The sequence below is a fragment of the Diachasma alloeum genome, unplaced genomic scaffold (genome assembly GCF_001412515.2).
Source record: "Diachasma alloeum isolate Michigan unplaced genomic scaffold, Dall2.0 Dall_scaffold_00513, whole genome shotgun sequence".
Classification (NCBI taxonomy): domain Eukaryota; kingdom Metazoa; phylum Arthropoda; class Insecta; order Hymenoptera; family Braconidae; genus Diachasma; species Diachasma alloeum.
Genome location: NW_021680645.1, coordinates 587,878 through 606,655, shown reverse-complemented (window position 1 = coordinate 606,655; position 18,778 = coordinate 587,878). Strand labels below are relative to the sequence as shown.

General features: G+C 33.4%; 2 protein-coding genes and 1 long non-coding RNA gene across 4 annotated transcripts; 2 read left to right on the top strand and 1 right to left on the bottom strand.

Moving 5' to 3' along the window:
* The first annotated feature begins 212 nt into the window (after positions 1–212).
* Positions 213–3,274, top strand: LOC107042730. Its single transcript, XM_015263896.2, has 4 exons — positions 213–467; positions 762–997; positions 1,457–1,658; positions 2,443–3,274. Exons 1-4 carry the CDS (start codon positions 404–406, stop codon positions 2,658–2,660), a joined length of 720 nt encoding a protein of 239 aa, XP_015119382.1. The 5' UTR covers positions 213–403; the 3' UTR covers positions 2,661–3,274.
* Positions 3,275–4,682: 1,408 nt separating this feature from the next.
* Positions 4,683–11,037, top strand: LOC107042727 (protein AAR2 homolog). Of its 2 annotated transcripts, none has more exons than XM_015263893.1 (6): positions 4,683–4,782; positions 5,965–6,155; positions 7,070–7,185; positions 7,258–7,411; positions 8,591–8,860; positions 10,502–11,037. In XM_015263893.1, exons 2-6 carry the CDS (start codon positions 5,965–5,967, stop codon positions 10,908–10,910), a joined length of 1,140 nt encoding a protein of 379 aa, XP_015119379.1. In that variant the 5' UTR covers positions 4,683–4,782; the 3' UTR covers positions 10,911–11,037. The 2 variants fall into 2 exon arrangements, with proteins under 2 accessions (XP_015119379.1, XP_015119378.1); XM_015263892.1 differs by having other exon boundaries at positions 5,962–6,155.
* A 5,278-nt stretch (positions 11,038–16,315) lies between these two features.
* LOC107042722 lies at positions 16,316–18,688 on the bottom strand. Its single transcript, XR_001461177.1, has 4 exons — positions 18,573–18,688; positions 16,710–17,038; positions 16,547–16,623; positions 16,316–16,468 (listed from the first exon to the last, which is right to left on the bottom strand). It is a non-coding gene; the product is annotated as an uncharacterized LOC107042722 (long non-coding RNA).
* Between the last annotated feature and the right edge of the window lie 90 nt (positions 18,689–18,778).

Genomic DNA, 18,778 nt, shown 5'->3' with positions numbered 1-18,778 from the left:
AAAATACATCTAATGATTATGGAATCGACCAATCACAGGGGAGCTAATAAAAACGCGGGAGCCACTCACCACGAAAAACCATTCTAGAAAGGACAAAAATCTGAAAACTTATTCAGATCAGTCGATAAAGTAGAATCTCCTTCGTAAAACTATGGAGCAAACATTCCTACTGGGTTTCCCACCGAAGGCAATCTCCGTATTCACAGACGTGACGTCATATTCTCGCATGCGCAATAGTGTTTTTACTTCGACGGTTGGACAATCCTGTCGAATCAATCGCCATAACAACGAAAATCGAAGCAAGAGCAACATCGAATTCGCCTGGAAATAAAATTACTTGACTTTGTATTTGACATTCAACGAAATTTTGACGCTTTTCGGAGCAAAAGAACATTGACACAAAATGTCTGGCATCTTCAATCTATTCGGGGGGACAAATGTGACCTCCAGGAATCAACAAAAAATTGGTGAGTCGAAATGTTTCAGCTTACATTTTTCCCGAGCAATGAACCTTGTGGAATCATCCATATCTGCTGACCCAACGATGCAATTCGAATAAAACAGCACTTATTTTAAAGGCTATGAAAATATCTTTGGCGTAAAAGCAAAACTATTCAATTTTACTCTGCCGATCTTGAGTTATTGCAGATTAAAAACTGATGTTCACTTCTCTCTTCATTCCTAAAGCTTTTCGATTTTATTTTCGGCTGTTGAATTTCATTTTTGGCTGTTATTTTCACCAATTTTTGGGATTGTTCTAGGGTCCACGGATGCACTGGGCAGATTCTCGGTGAAGACGAATGCCCTGGGGGCCGGTGGTGGGCCTCTGAAGCAGGGGAGCACTCCCAAGCCAAAGGGGCTATCCATTCGACCCAAAAGTGAGTTAAATGTTTGCACTCCATCCCAGAAGACATTCACTCTGGCCAAGGGCAAGGTCAACACTCTTGATTGTGCTATGCGTCCTTCAACACCTCGCCAGAAGGAAGTAGTGTCGAAGGTGATTGTTATTTTTGTTCTGTATTCTATTCCAAAGGTCGGAAATGGAAATTCTTCATTCTTTTCTATTATCTCTCCAACATTTCGATATTTCCTGATAAAACAAGGGGATTGCATATTTCTTTTTAAAACAAGGGTATCTCAAAATTCTCGTTAAGACTAGAGTATCTCAAAATTCATGTGAAAGCTGGTTGTTCACATCCATTTTGAAGTCTCATGGAGCTCGCAAATCATTTTATTTCTCTTCCAATGTGAACTACTTCATGTTATTTGTACTTTTTAATGCATTCATACCACTGATACAGCTATCAACAGAAGGAAAACTCGAAAAATGAATTTCGAGATACCCTTGTTTTAAAAATAAATTCGAAATAACCTTGTTCGTCGATTTCAGTGCCGCTAGAATTTTCCATTCGTATTGCATTGATATAATTTTTTATCTTCATTTTCATTTCTTCAGCTTCAGATTGTTCGTGAGAAACAATTGAAAAGTCTCTCCCCAACATCCAAATCCCCTTACTTCAATCTGACAATTAAGCAGAAAGGAACTGACGATCTTCTCTTCAGAAAGCCAGTGACACCGAAGAGTAGCGAGAAGACGAGATTCGTCTACCCAGAGCCTGAGTGTTTCCCCATCTATACAGATGACCACTTGGTACCCCGTATGTACCAATTAAATTCTATTTTTATATCTAATCCAATTAAATCAAATACAAAAACATGAAAATAGAATTCTCACATTTTACCAAATCTGAGTGACTCTAGACGAAATGAAGATTATTTTAGTGTTAGTGCAACGAAATATGGTCTAGAAAGTCTGAATATGCAATTTTTAGACGGTGTCTGTATGTATGTAAAAATGCAAAAAAAAAAGTGGGCGGAAAGAACTAAAAAAAATAATTTTTCAATGCCTCCAGAAGGTCTTAAAATTGATTTTTTTTTCGAATAATGAAAGAATACCCATAAATTCGATTTCGAATCCTTGTCTTTTGATAGAATGAATAGAATTATATAAATGGCAATGAATTGCAACAATCACGAATTGGAGACTGAAAATTTGTGAAGAGGGATAATCGGCTAGAAAATGGAGAAAATTTGTTTTTCTTCATTTGTGTCAGTGAAAACTTGGAATCACTGGTTTTTCTTCGAATATGAGCAGAATATAAATATTTTGGAATTTTATGATCCAATTTCCACGAGAAGAAATGAAAAAAATTCAAAAAACGTAGGCGAGAAGAAATAAAACATTAATTTTTCAATGTCTCGCAAAGTTTTAAAATCGATTTTTTTCGAATAATGAAAGAATACCCATCAATTCGATTTCGAATCCTTGTCTTTTGATAGAATGAATAGAATAAATGACAGAAATGGGAAATTGGAGACTACAAATTTTATCGGATTATTATTACGTTATTATTTATTCTCGTTTTTTATTGATTTTTTCAGCATATTCATTGGACAGTGATCTCGAGGCATTGAAAAAAATACGTAAGGCTAAATGTGAAGTACAAATCGTACCTGAAGGCTTCGACTCAGATCCTGAATTGCCACTAACACCACCAATGTCACCAGTATTATCATCGAAATTTGAACTCCCTGATGTGAGTCTTGATTTGGATCCACCAGATATACCAGTGTTCTCTGACAGCGATGACGATTGGTAGATGCAACGACAGATCATCCAAGTATTCATCCTAATTCATCCTGCAACACCACCCATCCATCATTCTACTATTTCATATTATTTTTGACAATTTCTCAAACTATTTTTTTCGATCAACTTCAGATGCTCGTCCCCTATTATTTATTACAATCAATTTCTGAAATTCTTATGATTTCTCTATTAAAGTAATTAATCCTGACCGAATTGACAATAAGAGATATTATAATTAAGACGTAATTTATTGACCATTATTCCACGACAAAGAAAATTGATATTAAATTACAAATAGTTCTCTCGAGTTTGAAGAGTGAATTCTCTTGAAAATAACAACGTTGCCCAATTATACAATCAGGACATTATTTCATGATTGAGGTAAACAGACTAAAGAATATTAGTGCCAATCTCTGAGGGAGTCTGATTGATACGAGAAGAATAATCGATAATTAATAAGCGAGAGTAATTTAATATTGCGTTTTCTTCTCTGGTCAGTATTTCGTAATATATTGCATAGTGATAAAATGTTATTATTGAAAGTAGCTTAAGATTTAATATTTAAAAATATGTTTTGTACTGAGATTTGTGGACATAAATAAAGTGATTCTTATTTTCATAAAGAAGAAAATTTATTTCCAGGTGCAACAATAAATTACCTAATCTTTCTTCTTGACTTCTCCTTCATTTTTGATAGTTTTTAAATTTTTTTTTCTTATGAATTCATTCTTATCCTCTACTTATTCCATAATCGATTGTTTTTTATATTAAATTACAAATTCTTATTCCAATTGTTTTATAATTTAACGAAACACACTGATGAATATTCACATCATCTCTCTGAGAGAATCTGCTTGAAACAAAAAGGGTTGATTGAGAGTTTAACCAGAGTAATTTAATATTGAAGTTTCTCCTCTGGTCAATTTCCGTAATATATTGCATAGTGATAAAATGTTATTATACAAAGCAGCCTAAGATTTAATATTTAAAAACGTATTGTATTCAGATGTGTGAACATAAATAAAGTGATTCTTCATAAAGAAGAAAATTTATTTCTAGATGCAACAATAGATTACCTAAACATTCTTCTCGATTTCTCCTTAATTTTGAATAGTTTTTGAATTTTTTTTTCTTATAAATTTTATATTCTTATCCTCGATTTACTCCTCAATCGATTGCTTTTTATATTAAATTACAAATGCTTATCCCAATTATTTTGTAATTTGACGAAACAAACCGATGAATATTCGTATCAACTCCCTGAGGGAATCTCCTGGAAACAAAAAACGTTAAATTAATAAACGAGAATAATGATTCCTATTCGCATAAAAAAGAAAAAATTATTTCTAGGTCGAGCAATAGATTATGTAAATATTCACCTTCATTCCTCCTTCATTTTTTAGTTATTGAAATCATTTTTTCGTATGAATTTTATATTTTTATGTTGTTTAATTCAGAATCGACGTCTTGAAAGTTAATCCCAAATTTCAATTGTTTTATAATTCATGCCAATTTCTGAGAGAATCTGATTAAAACTAGGAAAAATAAATGCATTGACAGGACTAATTTAATATTAAATCTCCTTCTCTGGTCAGTATTTCGTGATATATTGCATAGTGGTAAAATATTATTTAAGGACAGCCTAATATTTAACATGAAAGAATGTTTGGTATTCAAAATTGTGGACATAAATAAAGTGATTTTATTTTTGCAAAAATCAAAATAGTCAAAAAATTTTTTTTTATAAACTTTTGATTTATGAACTCAAAGTTCTATAGGGGAGGATGGGGTAAAATGGACACTGGACTTGTTTTTAAACTCATAACTCAGAAACAAATTTATCAATTGAGCTCAGTTTAGGCTAATTACAAAGGGAAAGAAATGTTCTTTGCATTGAAAAAAAATATTGAATTTCATCAACATTTCAAGCTGTCTTTAACATTTGAAAAAAGTCAAAAGTGTCCATTTTACCCCAAGCTCCTCTATATGATCATTTGATAGTGGTAGTGTCTCGACACTGCGCCCACGTGTCCATGCGATGATGTGATACAACACCACAGGACGAATGTAAACAACTTCCGAGTCATTCGGAGAATTTCATAGTGTGAATCATTTTAATCATCAAATATTCTGTAAGTATAATTTCCTCCCGTTCATTATTTATTCATCGCCATAATTAGAATAAATAGTAATCAATTTCGTTCAAGCATATATCATGGAATAATTTTTTGAGGTTAACATCAAAGTAATTTTACAGAACAAAATAAATTATTTCATCTTTATGCAGTGGCAATCATTGCAAATTCCTGTTTTTTATTTGAAAAAATTAGCGGCCAGTTATATTACCCTCCAATAGCGTGATTGCTTCTCCGTAAAAATGACCTTGAAGATTTTTGCTTCCGAATTGAAGCATTGTAATCGTTCAAATGGTAGATATTGTTGAACCGTAGCAATCACCATTAATTAAAATTTAATTCATTTATTTATTTTTTCAACTTTAACAATTTTTCAAATTTGTTTTTTTTCTGATAACTAAAAAACAATGTTCTGAATTGATTGAATGATGGCTTAAAAAATTTGTTTAGATGTTCTTTTGACCGAGTTCGAAGATGAAGACGATAGCAATAATCGTTATTTTGATTTATTTGAAAATTTGCAAAAATTCTGTATTTTTTGAAATTCAGAATTCCCGGGAATCTTTGGATATCATACTTCAAATGAGTTCAATCATAGCGTAAAATCTTTGTTTCAATGCCATTAAGTCGAAGTTAAAAGATGATTACGGTAGCTATATTGGTTGATTTGATTTTTATAATGATTATCGAAAATTTCGAATTTTTCATGAATTTCCCTGAAAGTGAGTTTTCTGATGGTTTCTTCATATGTGATGTTTCAAATTCATTCAATTATGTATAAATAACATTTTTCTATTAACATTTTATCGAAGGGCTGAGAGGAGAGATAGAACTGTACAAAAGACAATTGGTTGTATAGAAGAAAGGGATAATAAAAATAATAATAAGAACATTCAACTAAGTTGAAAATCTGATAAAATTCGTTGAAAAGAAATCTTATTCAATTTAATAAAATGAAATAAACAATGAATTAGACATGATTGAAGGAAATGATGTGCCAAATAACCATTCGGAAACATATTGCTAATTTATTAGCAAAAATCACTATACTATATTCAATACAAGAGCAATTTCCTAGTTATTTTTAAACGAGATTGTTATAAGAAACGTTTACCTGCGGTCGTCTAACTAATGTTTTTCATTGAAACAATAAGTAAAATTTTTTTTTAATCGCAGAAGATGGCAACGAGAGATGCCTTAAATATGGCACCAGAACTAGCCAAATATCTGTTCGAAAATGGAGGGACGATAATCATCACTGAAGTCCCCAAAGGTACAGATTTCGGTATTGACTTAAAGTCCTGGAATACAGGAGAAAACTTCAAGGGGATGAAGATGATACCTCCTGGATTGCATTTCATACATTACAGGTAATAGTCACCTTCACTTTATCTCTCTGAATCTGTGGGAGATGAAGAAATTTTTGTAGGAATCGTTTTTAAGGATATTCATATACCTTTGAAAATTTGGTATAGACCACAATATACACTGAGAAAAAGAAATATTTTTGCCAAATATCTATTTACTTGAGAAAAGTATTTATTTTTTCAATATCGTATTTCCCCAGTCGAGGCAATCCTCATTAGGTTTCAATTATGACAATTATATTGCTCTAGAGGATGATCATATTAGTTATGACCTTGAGTGAACTTGAATAATTATCATCATTAAAAAATTAATTAAAATTCTTCCCTCTAAAAACTAAGAAATTCAGGAAAAAAAGAATAATGAAATGAAAAATCATTGGAGGAGTTCATCCAAAATCATGTGCAATATAGTTATCCTTTAGAGCAACATTATTCTGATAATAGAAATCTAATCAGACTCGCCCGGGAATGACTCCATTGCAGAAATACCATTTTGAAAAAAATAAATGCTTCTCTCAAGTAATTAAATATTTGGCAAAAATAATTTTTTTCTCTGTGCTGAATGCCATTATCCCTTTGCCATAAATAGGAGAGGCGATATGATTTTTCTATCAGGGAATTGCATTGAATTGGCTGGTTTTTTTTGATAACTCATAAACAAAGTGTCGAGGGCAAAAACTTCAGAGTTTTCGTCACCAAATAAGCCCCCGCCCCCCAATCTATTCTTACGATATCTGCGATGAGTTTTGGGATCCCCTGTATATTTTATTCTCAAAAAAACTCACTATTATGTGACAGTCAACAACTCACTAATTTTCTTTCCCTCTATTTCATTCCTGAATATTCACTTGCAATCAATTCCAAAGATAAAATCACTGGCCCATAAATATGCACTAATTTGCTACATCTAATTTTAGTGCAGTAAATGAACTAGGGGAATTGTCCCCTAGAGTTGGTTTTTTCCACATGTTCAAGGAGAAAGAATTACTCGTCAAGAAATGGAGTAAAATGGCTGAGGATCTTGACGATCAAGGTGAGGGTTGAAATTAACATTAAGAACGTACGATTGAAATTTGATCCAATCCAAAGGGAATTTTTATTACAGAAGTCGATGAAGAAACCGTCATCAGATTCAGGGAGAATTTGAAGGATCTTGATAAATTCCTTGGGCCATATCCCTACGACATGTGGAAGCCTTGGAAAGAATTGACTAGTAAAATCGATAATAATCTTATGGAGAGATGTCGACCACTATGTGGGTGAGGAGTTCTCACTATCAACATCAAAATATGAATTAAAATAATGTATTTTTGCTTCCGAATGGAAGCTTCGTTTTTGACCAATTTTTCGTTTTTCTAATTTTGATTGTAAATGGTCTATGTTATGAAACGTGAAAAAATGATGCTTTTAGGGTCATTGCTGTATGTATGTATCTGACAACTTAGGTTTTTGGTAATTAATTTTTAGAAAATTCAACATAAATACGGTAAAATTTGTCGATAAAAATCTGAAATTTTGGCTCATTGTAGCTATTATTGAGCTTAACTTTGGCGCACTGTTTCAGCCTGATCGGTCCAGTAGTTTCTGAGACGTAACAACTTGTATGAATTTCGTTTTTCCTCAAAATCCGAAAAACTACAACACCGATTTCAATTTTTTTTTTTAAATACTCGTTTTGATGGCCTCTATATAGGTCACTCAGAACGTATGGACTCTTTAATATACAGTTTCTACACACGATAACTTGAGAAAAAGAGGAGATAGCAAGTTGAAATTTGGTATGGTTCTAGCTCTTATAATACTGAATGGTATTTTCGATGGGCGCAATCAGCCGAGCGATTCCTGAGATATGCAACCTTTTGTGAAAATATATTTCTTCAAATATCTCATGAACTACTTGACAGATTTCAATTTTTTCAAAATACTCGTCTCGACAGCCACTATCTAGATCAATCAAAATATATATATCCGTTCATACAAAGTTTCCTCGTTTTTTCGTTTTTAAATTTTTTCATTCCTGTACGCAGGATAACTTGAGAAAAAATGGGAATAGGAAATTACAATACTCTTACAATACTGAAGATTGGTATTTTGGATAGGCGCAACCGGCCCAGCAGTTTTGGAGTTATTTAACCTTTTGCACAAATCGTTTTCATTAAAAAGTTGAATATTGTCCTGTAGGCACCCGGTAGCATGTGGTTACGGTTGTATGCCTGTCACAGGGATAGGGAATTACTAGGAATCCATTCGGAAGATTACTACCAATGGAATTGGTAGAAATAAAAAAAGAAAAAGACGAATAACGCAAAAAGTTACGGTCACATGACTTTTGTCGGATTCCTCTTCACTTAACGAAAGAAATGTATTGATCTTCGATTGAGATGAATTCAACGTTCAAATTCAAAACGTTTCACTATTGTTTATCATTTAAATAACAGATACGTCAGATCTGCGCTGGAATTGGCCCACTGTGACGATGCATCTCGTCCAAGAGGCACTCAAACTCGTAAACGGAGACGCCCAGTAATGACTCTTGAAGAAAAAGAAGACCTCTTGCTACCGGACATGAAGCCCCTACCAGGGACGGAATTAAGATTGACCGAATTACCGGACAAATATTACCCCGACGATGCGACACCCACGGAAATTACTCAACACTCGTTGGACTCGAGTTACGCACTCAACATTCTGTTCAAAAAAGTCAGAGAGTGAGTAGCAAAATCATCTTTCGTGCATGAAGAATTCTTATGAAATGGACATTAATTTAGGGAATGAGTGTTACTTCTAGATTACTTCATTTCGAAATGTGTCCATTCGCACATTCAAAATTTTCGAAAATGAATAATGATATAAATAGAAAATAATGATATAATGGGTGATTTTATAAAACCCCTTTATTCAATTATATTCTGAACTAGCGAACGGGCGCTTCGCGCCCGTCGCTGGATTATGTTATATTATATTGATTTATTTGATTGTTTTCTCTCCAATTTTTTTTTCTGGTAAGATTAACTTAAATTTATTGGATTCTATTCTTATTGTAGTATACAAATTGTGGGAACAATTTTTCTCATTTTTAAATGAAGAGATATTTATGTTAAATAATATCAGTATAATATAATAATTCCTCAATGAAATCAGATCATGAAAATGAAATTTTTCGTTTTCATGATCTGATTTCATTGAGAGGAACTGAGAAAAATGCAGGGAGAGATTATCAGCAAGAAAATAAAAGAAAACAATTTTTTATTTTTCTAAAAAATTTCAAAACTTTTTTTTTTAATTACGAAAAAATATCAATATATTCCCTTTCTATGATCTAATTTCAATGGAAGAAAGTGAAAAAACGAACAGAGATACGTGATCAGCAAGAAAATAAAAATTTCGATTTTTCAGTGTCTCCGGAAAGTTTTAAAATTGATATATTTTTTCAAATAATGAAACAATACCCATCAATTCAATTTCTATTCTCAAATTTTGATAGAATACATGAAAAAATAGCAAAGAATAAAAATCGAAGATGAAAAATTTTATCGAATTAATATAATGTAATGAGTGATTGAATCGAATTCATTATTTCATATAAAAAAGGAGATGTCACACTTTTATTCCTGAATGTTCTGCAAGAGAAATCGCATGCATGATGGTAGTGATTATACTGATTTGGTTGACGATATTGGTAATGTTGGTGTAAATCTACGGAGAGAAGTTCTCAATCACGGACAATTATATGTAGCTCTTTCGAAAATTCGATCATGAGATCCATTGAAAGTTTTCACAAGACAACAGCGAAAAAAAGGCAAAGTCAAAAATTATGTCTACAAAGAGTTATATCTTTGAGTAAATGGTATATATGTCTGTTTGGTTTATATGTCTGTATAAAAGGGACTGACTTGATGGTATTTAGTGTCCGAGATATTCATGGTTTTCTATCGATAATGCCCGTATGAATTAACATTGAACTATTTTCTGATCTTCGATACCAACATCATTTCCAACAGAACATGTGTTGATCCTCCATTGAAGTTTTCGATGGAAATTTCCATCCCTTTTCAATAAAAAAAAATTCATGGATTTTCAAAAGAAGTTTTCATCACTTCCCACGAATTTCACCTTAGTAATACTATAGAAATTTGTATAGTGAAATAACATTGATTCAAATCAACTTACAATAATAATGCGATGAATCATATAAAATCAATTATAGTGATAGACGTACGGAGCGCGCCTTCGATCTCGTGACTAAAATAACAGATGTCTCCTCCATGAATAATGTTTGGAAATTTAATAAAACTTTATTCTGCTAGAAAATAAGCGAATTAATTCCTCTTAATTGAAAAAATTCTCAGGCCAATGGAAATCATAGGTGAGCTGCAACTATCCTTCGTATGTTTCCTCGTGGGCCAGAGTTGGGACGCCTTTGAACACTGGAAAAAACTCATCTCCCTCATATGTCGTGCCGACAAAACTATTCCGGAGCGTCGCGCGATTTATGTTGAATTCCTACGCACACTTGAAATACAGTTGACCCACGTCCCTGAGGACCTCCTCTGTGATATTGTTTCGAGTAATAACTTTGTTTATCACCATCTCCGCATCCTTTTCTCCAACATTGAATCGAATCCTGAGGTTGATGGCAGATTGAAATCTGAGGCTGTGAGAGCCAGGAACAGATTGACTAGCAAATTTTCGTGGGACTTTGAGAGCTTACAGGATGAAGACGATGACGAAGCCCCTGTAGTTGTGGCCATTGAATAATTTTTTTTATTGCGACAAGGATGGAGAGCAACTTATTTATGATACAATCTGAAATAATTTTATTGTTTTATGATAACTGAATAAATGTGTAAAATACTGAAAACGTATTTATTAAATTTGCGTTTATTAAAAACTTGTGTGCTTTATTTATTTATTGAACAATCATTTGTTGATCATTAAAAATTTACATAAAATTTCATGTGTTAACCCTAGTCCGGTCACAAAGTGCGACTCTGCGATTGGTCACCTCCGCGGGGATTCGCCGCTGTGTTATTTAGGCTTTAGCGTTGCCGAATTTACTCTACACTGCCCGGGCGCGTTTAGCGAGTTTCCGGCAACATCGCGTCATGGGCAATTTCATTTAATATGGGAAAAAATAATTCATCTGTTCGAAATAATTTTTTTAGGAACTTTGGGAAATATATATTGTTCTAAAAACTACTATAATTTTTTAGAAACTTCAATTGACAAAGTCAAATTTTTTTCAATTTTTGTGGTTAGCCAGTCAATTGTAATCCTATTCTAAAAAGAACATACACTTAAAGTCGATAACTATCGATAGCTCGAATGTCTGCCACGCCGCTTATTTCTCGTTGGTTTGAGTCATCTGAGGCGGCAAATTTAATTCATGATTAATTTAATTTTGAGATTTTCAATTATGACTGTTACTATTACAGCGCGCAGCGGGGTTTCCCACATAGGGTGACCAATCTAGGGTTAAAAAAAAGAAAAATATATATGAATTGATATCTCAGGTATTTGAAAGGTCCTCGACAGTCACCTGCGAATGAAGTCAGTCATTTATCAAATAATCGCATGCCTTTGAATGATTTCAAATTATTGCAAACGAAAGTGTTTTTCTTTACATTCAGAGTGTCCAGTGGTGATCCTTTTCTCCTCGGTCTCTTCATCATGGAGACAATGTATGGATCGAGTGTCGCCTATTAAATATACAGAAATGAAACAACTTTCCGAAGGGTCCCATCATGAAAGGATTTTTCTAAGACTCCGAACTTATTCTATTTTTTTGAACTCTTGTTAAAGGGATACGTCGGTGAATTTTAAGTTTTCACTGGGCCTTGGGACCCATTGAACAGTTTGTGATATATGTCGAAATATGGGAATAACTAGAGAAAATCGCGGACGTCAGTTTTTCCTGTTTTTATCTTCAAAATACTCCTTGCGCCGTAGTTTTCATGCGATTTTAGTTTTTTTCAATGTTCGTTACAGTCCAAACAATAAAATTAAGCATCCGTTTTACTTTCTTCTCAATAGATCATGAATAAATGAATTTTGAATTTCAGATTTTCTTTTGAACCCGCCTTTTTGCTTCAAAGTGCCATTTTTTTTTGTTCATAAAAATTTGATTACGTATGATTACAAAATTCAATTACTAAAAACAATGAATTTTTAGTCCTATTACTCTAGAAAAGCGAAAAATTTATGAATCTCAAAATTCATTTATTCATGGTCTTGCGAATAAAGTAAAACGGATCCTTAACTTTTTCTTTAGAGTTTAATGAACATTAAAAAACAAGCAGGGGTTCAAGCCTATTCGACAGAAGGCATGCGACCGTTACTTTTTGACTCATTAGTCGTTTTCTTTCTTTTATTTCTACCAATTCCATTGGTAGTAAGCTTCCGAATGGATCCGTAGCGCTTCCCAGTTCCTAAGACAGGCACACATACGCAACCACATTAATTCTATTTCTACGTGGAAATTATTAACTAACACTTGATATTGAAGAAATTTAACCTTCAAAATTAGATATTAGATTGCTGGATTCAAGATTGCTTGATGAGTAGGCCTATTAATAATTTTCTAAATCTGATATTGCTGTTTATCTTGATGATTTTCAACTAATATCTCCTTTTCTTATAAAATAAGCACAAAGCAGATTTTTATTCGGTCAATTTTTCGTTTTTCTAATTTTGATTGCAAATAGTCAAGAATGTTATGAAACGTGAAGAAATGTTTTTAGGGTCATGTCTGTATGTATGACTTTGGTGCTTTGTTTCAGCCTGATCGGTCCAATAGTTCCTGAAATATATCAACTTGTTTGTAATTTGTTTTTTGTTTGTAACTTGTTTTTATCCTAGGCAATTTTTGGAAGTGTCTTTTAAAAGTGTCTACACTCTGTAAAGTGTTCAGGAAAAAATATTTAACCTTTTGATAAAACGGATTTATAAAAAAATGAATATCTTCCAAACCACTTGGCCGATTACGCCCATTAAAAATACGCACTTTTAATATTATGAGAGATATAATCATACCAAATTTCCGCACAAGAATGAAAAAAAAACGGGAATATCTCGGAAACTTTTTATGAACGGGTATACATATTTTGATTGATCTAGATAGTCGCCGCCGAGATGAGTATTTTGAAAAAAAAAAAAGAAATCCGTCGAGTAGTTCATGAGTTATTTGAAGAAATACATTTATACAAAAACTTGAATATCTCCAGAACCGCTTGGCCGATTGCCTCCATCCAAAATACGAACCTTTCATATTATAAAAGCTAGAAGCATACCAAATTTCAAGTCGCTATCTCTATTTTTTCTTGAGTATCGTGCGCACAAAATTTTTAATGAAAAAACGGAAAAACGCTAATATCTCCAAACTTTGTATGAATCAGTATATATGATATGATTCATCTAGGTAGAGGTCATCGAAACGAGTATTTTGAAAAAAAATTTAAATCGGTGCAGTTGTTGGTGAGATATTGAGGAAAAAGGAAATTTAAACAAGTTGTTATATCTCAGGAACTACTGGACCGATCGGGCTGAAACAACGCACCAAAGTAGAGCTCACTTATAACTGTCATGAGTCAAAATTGCAAATTTGTATCTAAAAATTTCACCGTATTTATGTTGAATTTTTTAAAAATTAATCACCAAAAACCCAAATCTGCACATACATACATACAGACATGACCCTAAAAACATAATTTCTTCACATTTCATGACACTCTAGACCATTTCCAATCAAAATTAAAAAATCGAAAAATCGACCAAAAACAAAACTTCCATTCGGAAGGAAAAATCTAAAATCGTATGAAAATTACAGCACAAGGAGTATTTTCAAGGTCAAGCAAGTTTTTTGTAGTTACACCGGGTAAAAACGATCCGGTCTGTGATTTTCCCTAGTTATTTCCATATTCCGTCATACATTACAAACTGATATTTTATAATATTGCTCAATTATAATATTACGCAATTACATTCCTGGGTTTACAGGAAAACTGAACACAGAAGTGGTTAAAGTCTGTCTAAATTATTACGTACTGATTCGCTCTCCGCAGAAGGTCTCTCAGCTCCAAGGATTCCTCTGTCGAAATCCACGAATTTCAAGTCATCAGGTTTTACCGATCTGCTCACAACTATGGCACAAACCGTCAGAACTCCAAAAATTACAAGCCGCATTTTTTCTTGCACAAGTGTAGTGGGCCTACGAGACCGGATGCTTTTATACCTAGAGCCTCGTCCGAAAAAACTGCGTCATTACTCTATTTCATCTCTGACATTAGGGAGGAACCACTCGATTTGTCATCGCGTGATTCGTAAATTAAACTCTACGCTCATAATGCGGATGATTACGTCCATCCACTAAATTTCGTGAAATTGATCGATTTCATGGTCCAGCATGATTTGGGGGAGTTGGGTGAAAAATATAGGGTGTCCCATGGGAAGTTTCTGAGACTAATCAGTCATTATTTCGCGGTTTATAGAGAAATTGAAAGAAATTAGACAAATGGTGAGGGGAACACGTGGATGTTTTTACTTATATATGAACCATTTCACCAAATCTCGCAGGGAAGTCCGGCCTCAAAATTTTCGGTATTTTTTTGCGTTTCTTCAGAATATTTATGGATAAAAAAGGAGATTTCGCACAATTCGACTCTCAATGCTCGAAAATACCTAAAAAAAAAATCAAAACGTAGGTTTTGATCAGAAGTTTTCTGAATTTTTTAAAAATTATAGCCATAGTTTTCTGATTATTCAAGTATTATCAATTCAAATGTTCCAATTTTTAACTATTTTATTAACCAATAATTGAGGTAGTAAGATTGATGATTATTTGTGTAATCAAAAATCCCCGTTTTAAGAAATTTGAACTATTCATTTAATGGTAAATTTACAGTTCCATATAATCAAATTTTAATTAATCCTTAATCGAAAAAATTAGATTATTAATATTATACTATTTATAAAATTTGATCAACATGTTCTTCACCCTCATTAATCTAAGGGTCAAATCCTTGTAATATTACTGAAATTTAATATTGATGGTGATCTCTGCTTCATGGGGGAAATCGCAAAACAAAACTTTAATTGTTGACGTGAACCGATTCTCCACTTTTTTCTCGAAATCTGATAAATTTTCCCAAAAATTCAGAAGATTCCCGATCGACTTTATGTTTCAAAATTGTTTGCTTGTATATTTTAATAGTATATTGTGTTACTAGTGCGTAAAGTTCCACCTTTTTGCACGCACGTGTAATGCATCCTATTTTTGTGGCACCGAGTTTACTGCTCGGGATGGTAGTGGGGGTAATATGTTTTTTTATGGCACGCCGTGCAATAAGTCGAGCTTATCACACGCAAAATTGACTTCTGCACGATGTGGCATAAAATAGACTAGACCACTCGGGCATAAAGTTCGGTATCAACGAATGTGAATACAGACCTCGCCTTCGGCTCGGCCTGTAAACTTCACATTCGTCGAAAACGAAATTTGTGCCCTTTTACTCCAATTTACTATTTGTGCACGAGTACTTAAAGCCAAGCTTTGCGCACGAGAATTTACTTTACGCACACTCGTGCGTTAGAACTGATTAGATTCTGAACAACATCGCCGCAGCTGTTCTTTAGATTTTCGAATAAAACTTGTGAACAAACGTCGCAAAATAACATTTTTTTACATATTTGATGATTCCTCTGATAAAAACGATGAAATTGATTTCTTGTCATCATAATTGATTGCAACTTTGTATGACTAAAACTTCAGTGAAATTCCAACAAAATCGTCTCAGCGGTTTCGGAGTAATTCGAACATGAATTTTTTAAATTTTAAACTTTTCAAAGATTTCTCAATATAGATAATATTTTTTCATTATTTTTTAAAATTTTATTTTCCTGTTTTTTTTTATTAAGAAAATCAAACAACAAAACTTAGCAAATTTGAGCTGAGTAAATCGAATGAAAAATATCTCAATAAAATAAGTTGTATAGGAAAATCTAATTTTTATGAATTAATGAGAGACAATTAGTCGGGAAGTTATTGTTAACCCAGTCGAATGTCAACCCACCCGCAATGGGAGTGATCGAAGCGAGCAACCAACAACACAGTATAATTTTTCCATTTTTTATTTTGGTCTAAGAAATTCATTTTTCAACCTCTTTCTGTTTATCCTTCAACAATGAAAAAACACCGATATAATAATTTCAAATCCAGTTATCTCTGCATAGCCTTCGTCAACATCCGGTTTTCCTTTTAGCTAGCACACGTACGTCCCAGTTATTGGATGTTTGAATCAAATGGGTCTCTCCGTGCTCTCCTGGAACGTCATAAAAGATTGGTAAAACCAAGTGTAGAAGAATCGTGATCATGAAGTTTTATCAAAAATGAAAGTTACCATGAAAGTGTTGGACGCGGCCGAGGGGGAGCTGGTGCTCTGATGATGAAATTGTAATTCGTAACAGAAGAGTCCTTCTAATGAATACAGATAGAAAACCAATTAAATTATGCAACGTATTATATTATTAGTCCATTATTTACATTATTTATATTAGACTTACTCCAGTGGGAGATCCCTCATGGAAGGGCACAACAATCGCTCCAACCCCATCCTTGACTTGCTTCAATCTCGCATCGATAGATCTGCCTGTTCCCGAGACAACACAGATCATCAAAATCGTGAATATGATGAATTTCATTTTTCTCTACGACACAACTAATTAACTATAGCACTGGTCCATGCTTTTATAACTTAAACTTCGTCACGGCGAAATTTCCCGAGCGATCACTTCCTGATCTCTGACGCTCGAGAACAAGTTGATTCTGTTATCACCGCGCAGTGTAGTTTACGTAGGAATTGAGCGTCAGACGAATAATCTCGGTAACTGTCCTGTCGGAAATGTAGTAAATGAAAAACTTATTTTCGTATCCATGAAGCTCACGGACCTCAATCTATCGGGATTGATACTTAGCTGTGCAAATATTTCGATCACATGTGGAATCATTATTCCACACTGAGTAAAAAATTTCCTAATACGTAGGGTGAAAATGTGTGAAAACCAAGTAATCGAAATGCGTATTCTGGAATGGGAATATGCTATTGGCGGCGTGTCATCGAAAACTGTTTTTTCCGCTGGTAATAAGGTAACTTAGACATTTTCAATCATCACAATATCATTTGGAAATGTCATAATTTTATTTTTCATGTATAACGCGAGGCATCTCTACCTTCTACTAATTTATTTTATAGAAAAAGTACCAATTAGTTCGATTACTGGTCTGATTCGAACACTGGTTGGTTCACCCTAGACCATATTTACTTGAGAGAAGTAAATTATTTTCAATGGTCTTTCAATCTCAGAATGTTTGCGGTTCATGGAACTCAAATGGATTCTCTTTTATCACTATCGTTGCGAATTATATCATGAATATATTACATATCGAAATATTGGAACTGCATAATAAAAAAATCATGAAAACAATAAATACTTGAAGATGGATGATTCTTCTACACGATTTGAGTGAGTCCATTTACGACAAAATCACACTTGTGTACAACAATATTGTGAAGTATGAGACCTTTCTCGAGCCACGTGAGTTGAGATGTCGGAGAGAATTAAACAATTGAAGAACATTACTTGTCTCAAGAAATTATGTTTCAGATATTAGATGTTTTTTCTCGGTGCGTCTTGGTGCTATTTGTGAAAGATTCAATCTCCGAATCTAAAATTTTTCTTTATTTTCCATTCTAAAAAAGCTATACGCCAAGAAAATATATTTAAAAAATGAACGAAAACAATCTATGAGATTTGTGTCGGCCATGTTCTCCGTCGCATGTCGCTCCGTAGCCATATCCATAAATTATAATTTCCGTTAAATTATTAAGTAGTCAATCCGTTAATATTACTTTTATTGTAATCATCAATTTAAATATTCAAATTCTGAATTGTATTGAAGAGACCGTCTCGCGCTAAAAAAAACTTGGAAATTTTGGTGACTGTCTCAGTCTCAGAAGGCATACTATTGTCTCCTCTGGTTATGGCTTGAAGATAATTTGTGTCGTCACAGTCTCCACTTTTTCTAGTTTTTTATGTTTGGTCTCATATTCAGTCTCGGTTTCGGTCTCGTATACGTTAAAAATCGGAAAAAGGAAAGAACGAGACGAGATGAATTTTCTTGGAGTCGTGAAAGCGGGAGCCAATAATATGCCTTTCGAGACTGAGACAGTCCCGAAAACTTCTCTATTGTTTTAGAGCGAAACGATCCCTCCAAAGCGCCATATCACTATTCATAATATATTTCTTGGAAAATCTCCGTCCGACAGAGAACATGGGTGAGACGAAGTTCCCATTAGCTTATCGTTGAGCACATAAGTATGACATGAGAATGAGTTCAAAAAATCGTTACTAAGGTTTAATATTTACAGTGGAGGAGTAAATCATGAAGATTAAGCGAGTTCATTTATCATAATCGCAGCTATGCAGACTGAAGAATAAAAAATAACTTCCAAGGTTCGCTTCGCTGTGTCATGCACATTCGGACAAATCACTTCATAGGACCTCAGCGCAAAAAAAAATAAATAGAATTTTCCAATGGAATTTCAATAGAAATCCTATAGAAACCCCCAGAG

Coding starts and splice junctions, on each gene's coding strand:
- LOC107042727 (XM_015263893.1), top strand. CDS start 5,965: ATGGCAACGAGAGATGCCTTAAATATGGCACCAGAACTAGCCAAATAT. Junction 6,156..7,069: donor TTGCATTTCATACATTACAG/GTAATAGTCACC, acceptor ATCTAATTTTAG/TGCAGTAAATGAACTAGGGG. Junction 7,186..7,257: donor TGAGGATCTTGACGATCAAG/GTGAGGGTTGAA, acceptor TTTTTATTACAG/AAGTCGATGAAGAAACCGTC.
- LOC107042730 (XM_015263896.2), top strand. CDS start 404: ATGTCTGGCATCTTCAATCTATTCGGGGGGACAAATGTGACCTCCAGG. Junction 468..761: donor CAGGAATCAACAAAAAATTG/GTGAGTCGAAAT, acceptor GGATTGTTCTAG/GGTCCACGGATGCACTGGGC. Junction 1,659..2,442: donor AGATGACCACTTGGTACCCC/GTATGTACCAAT, acceptor TGATTTTTTCAG/CATATTCATTGGACAGTGAT.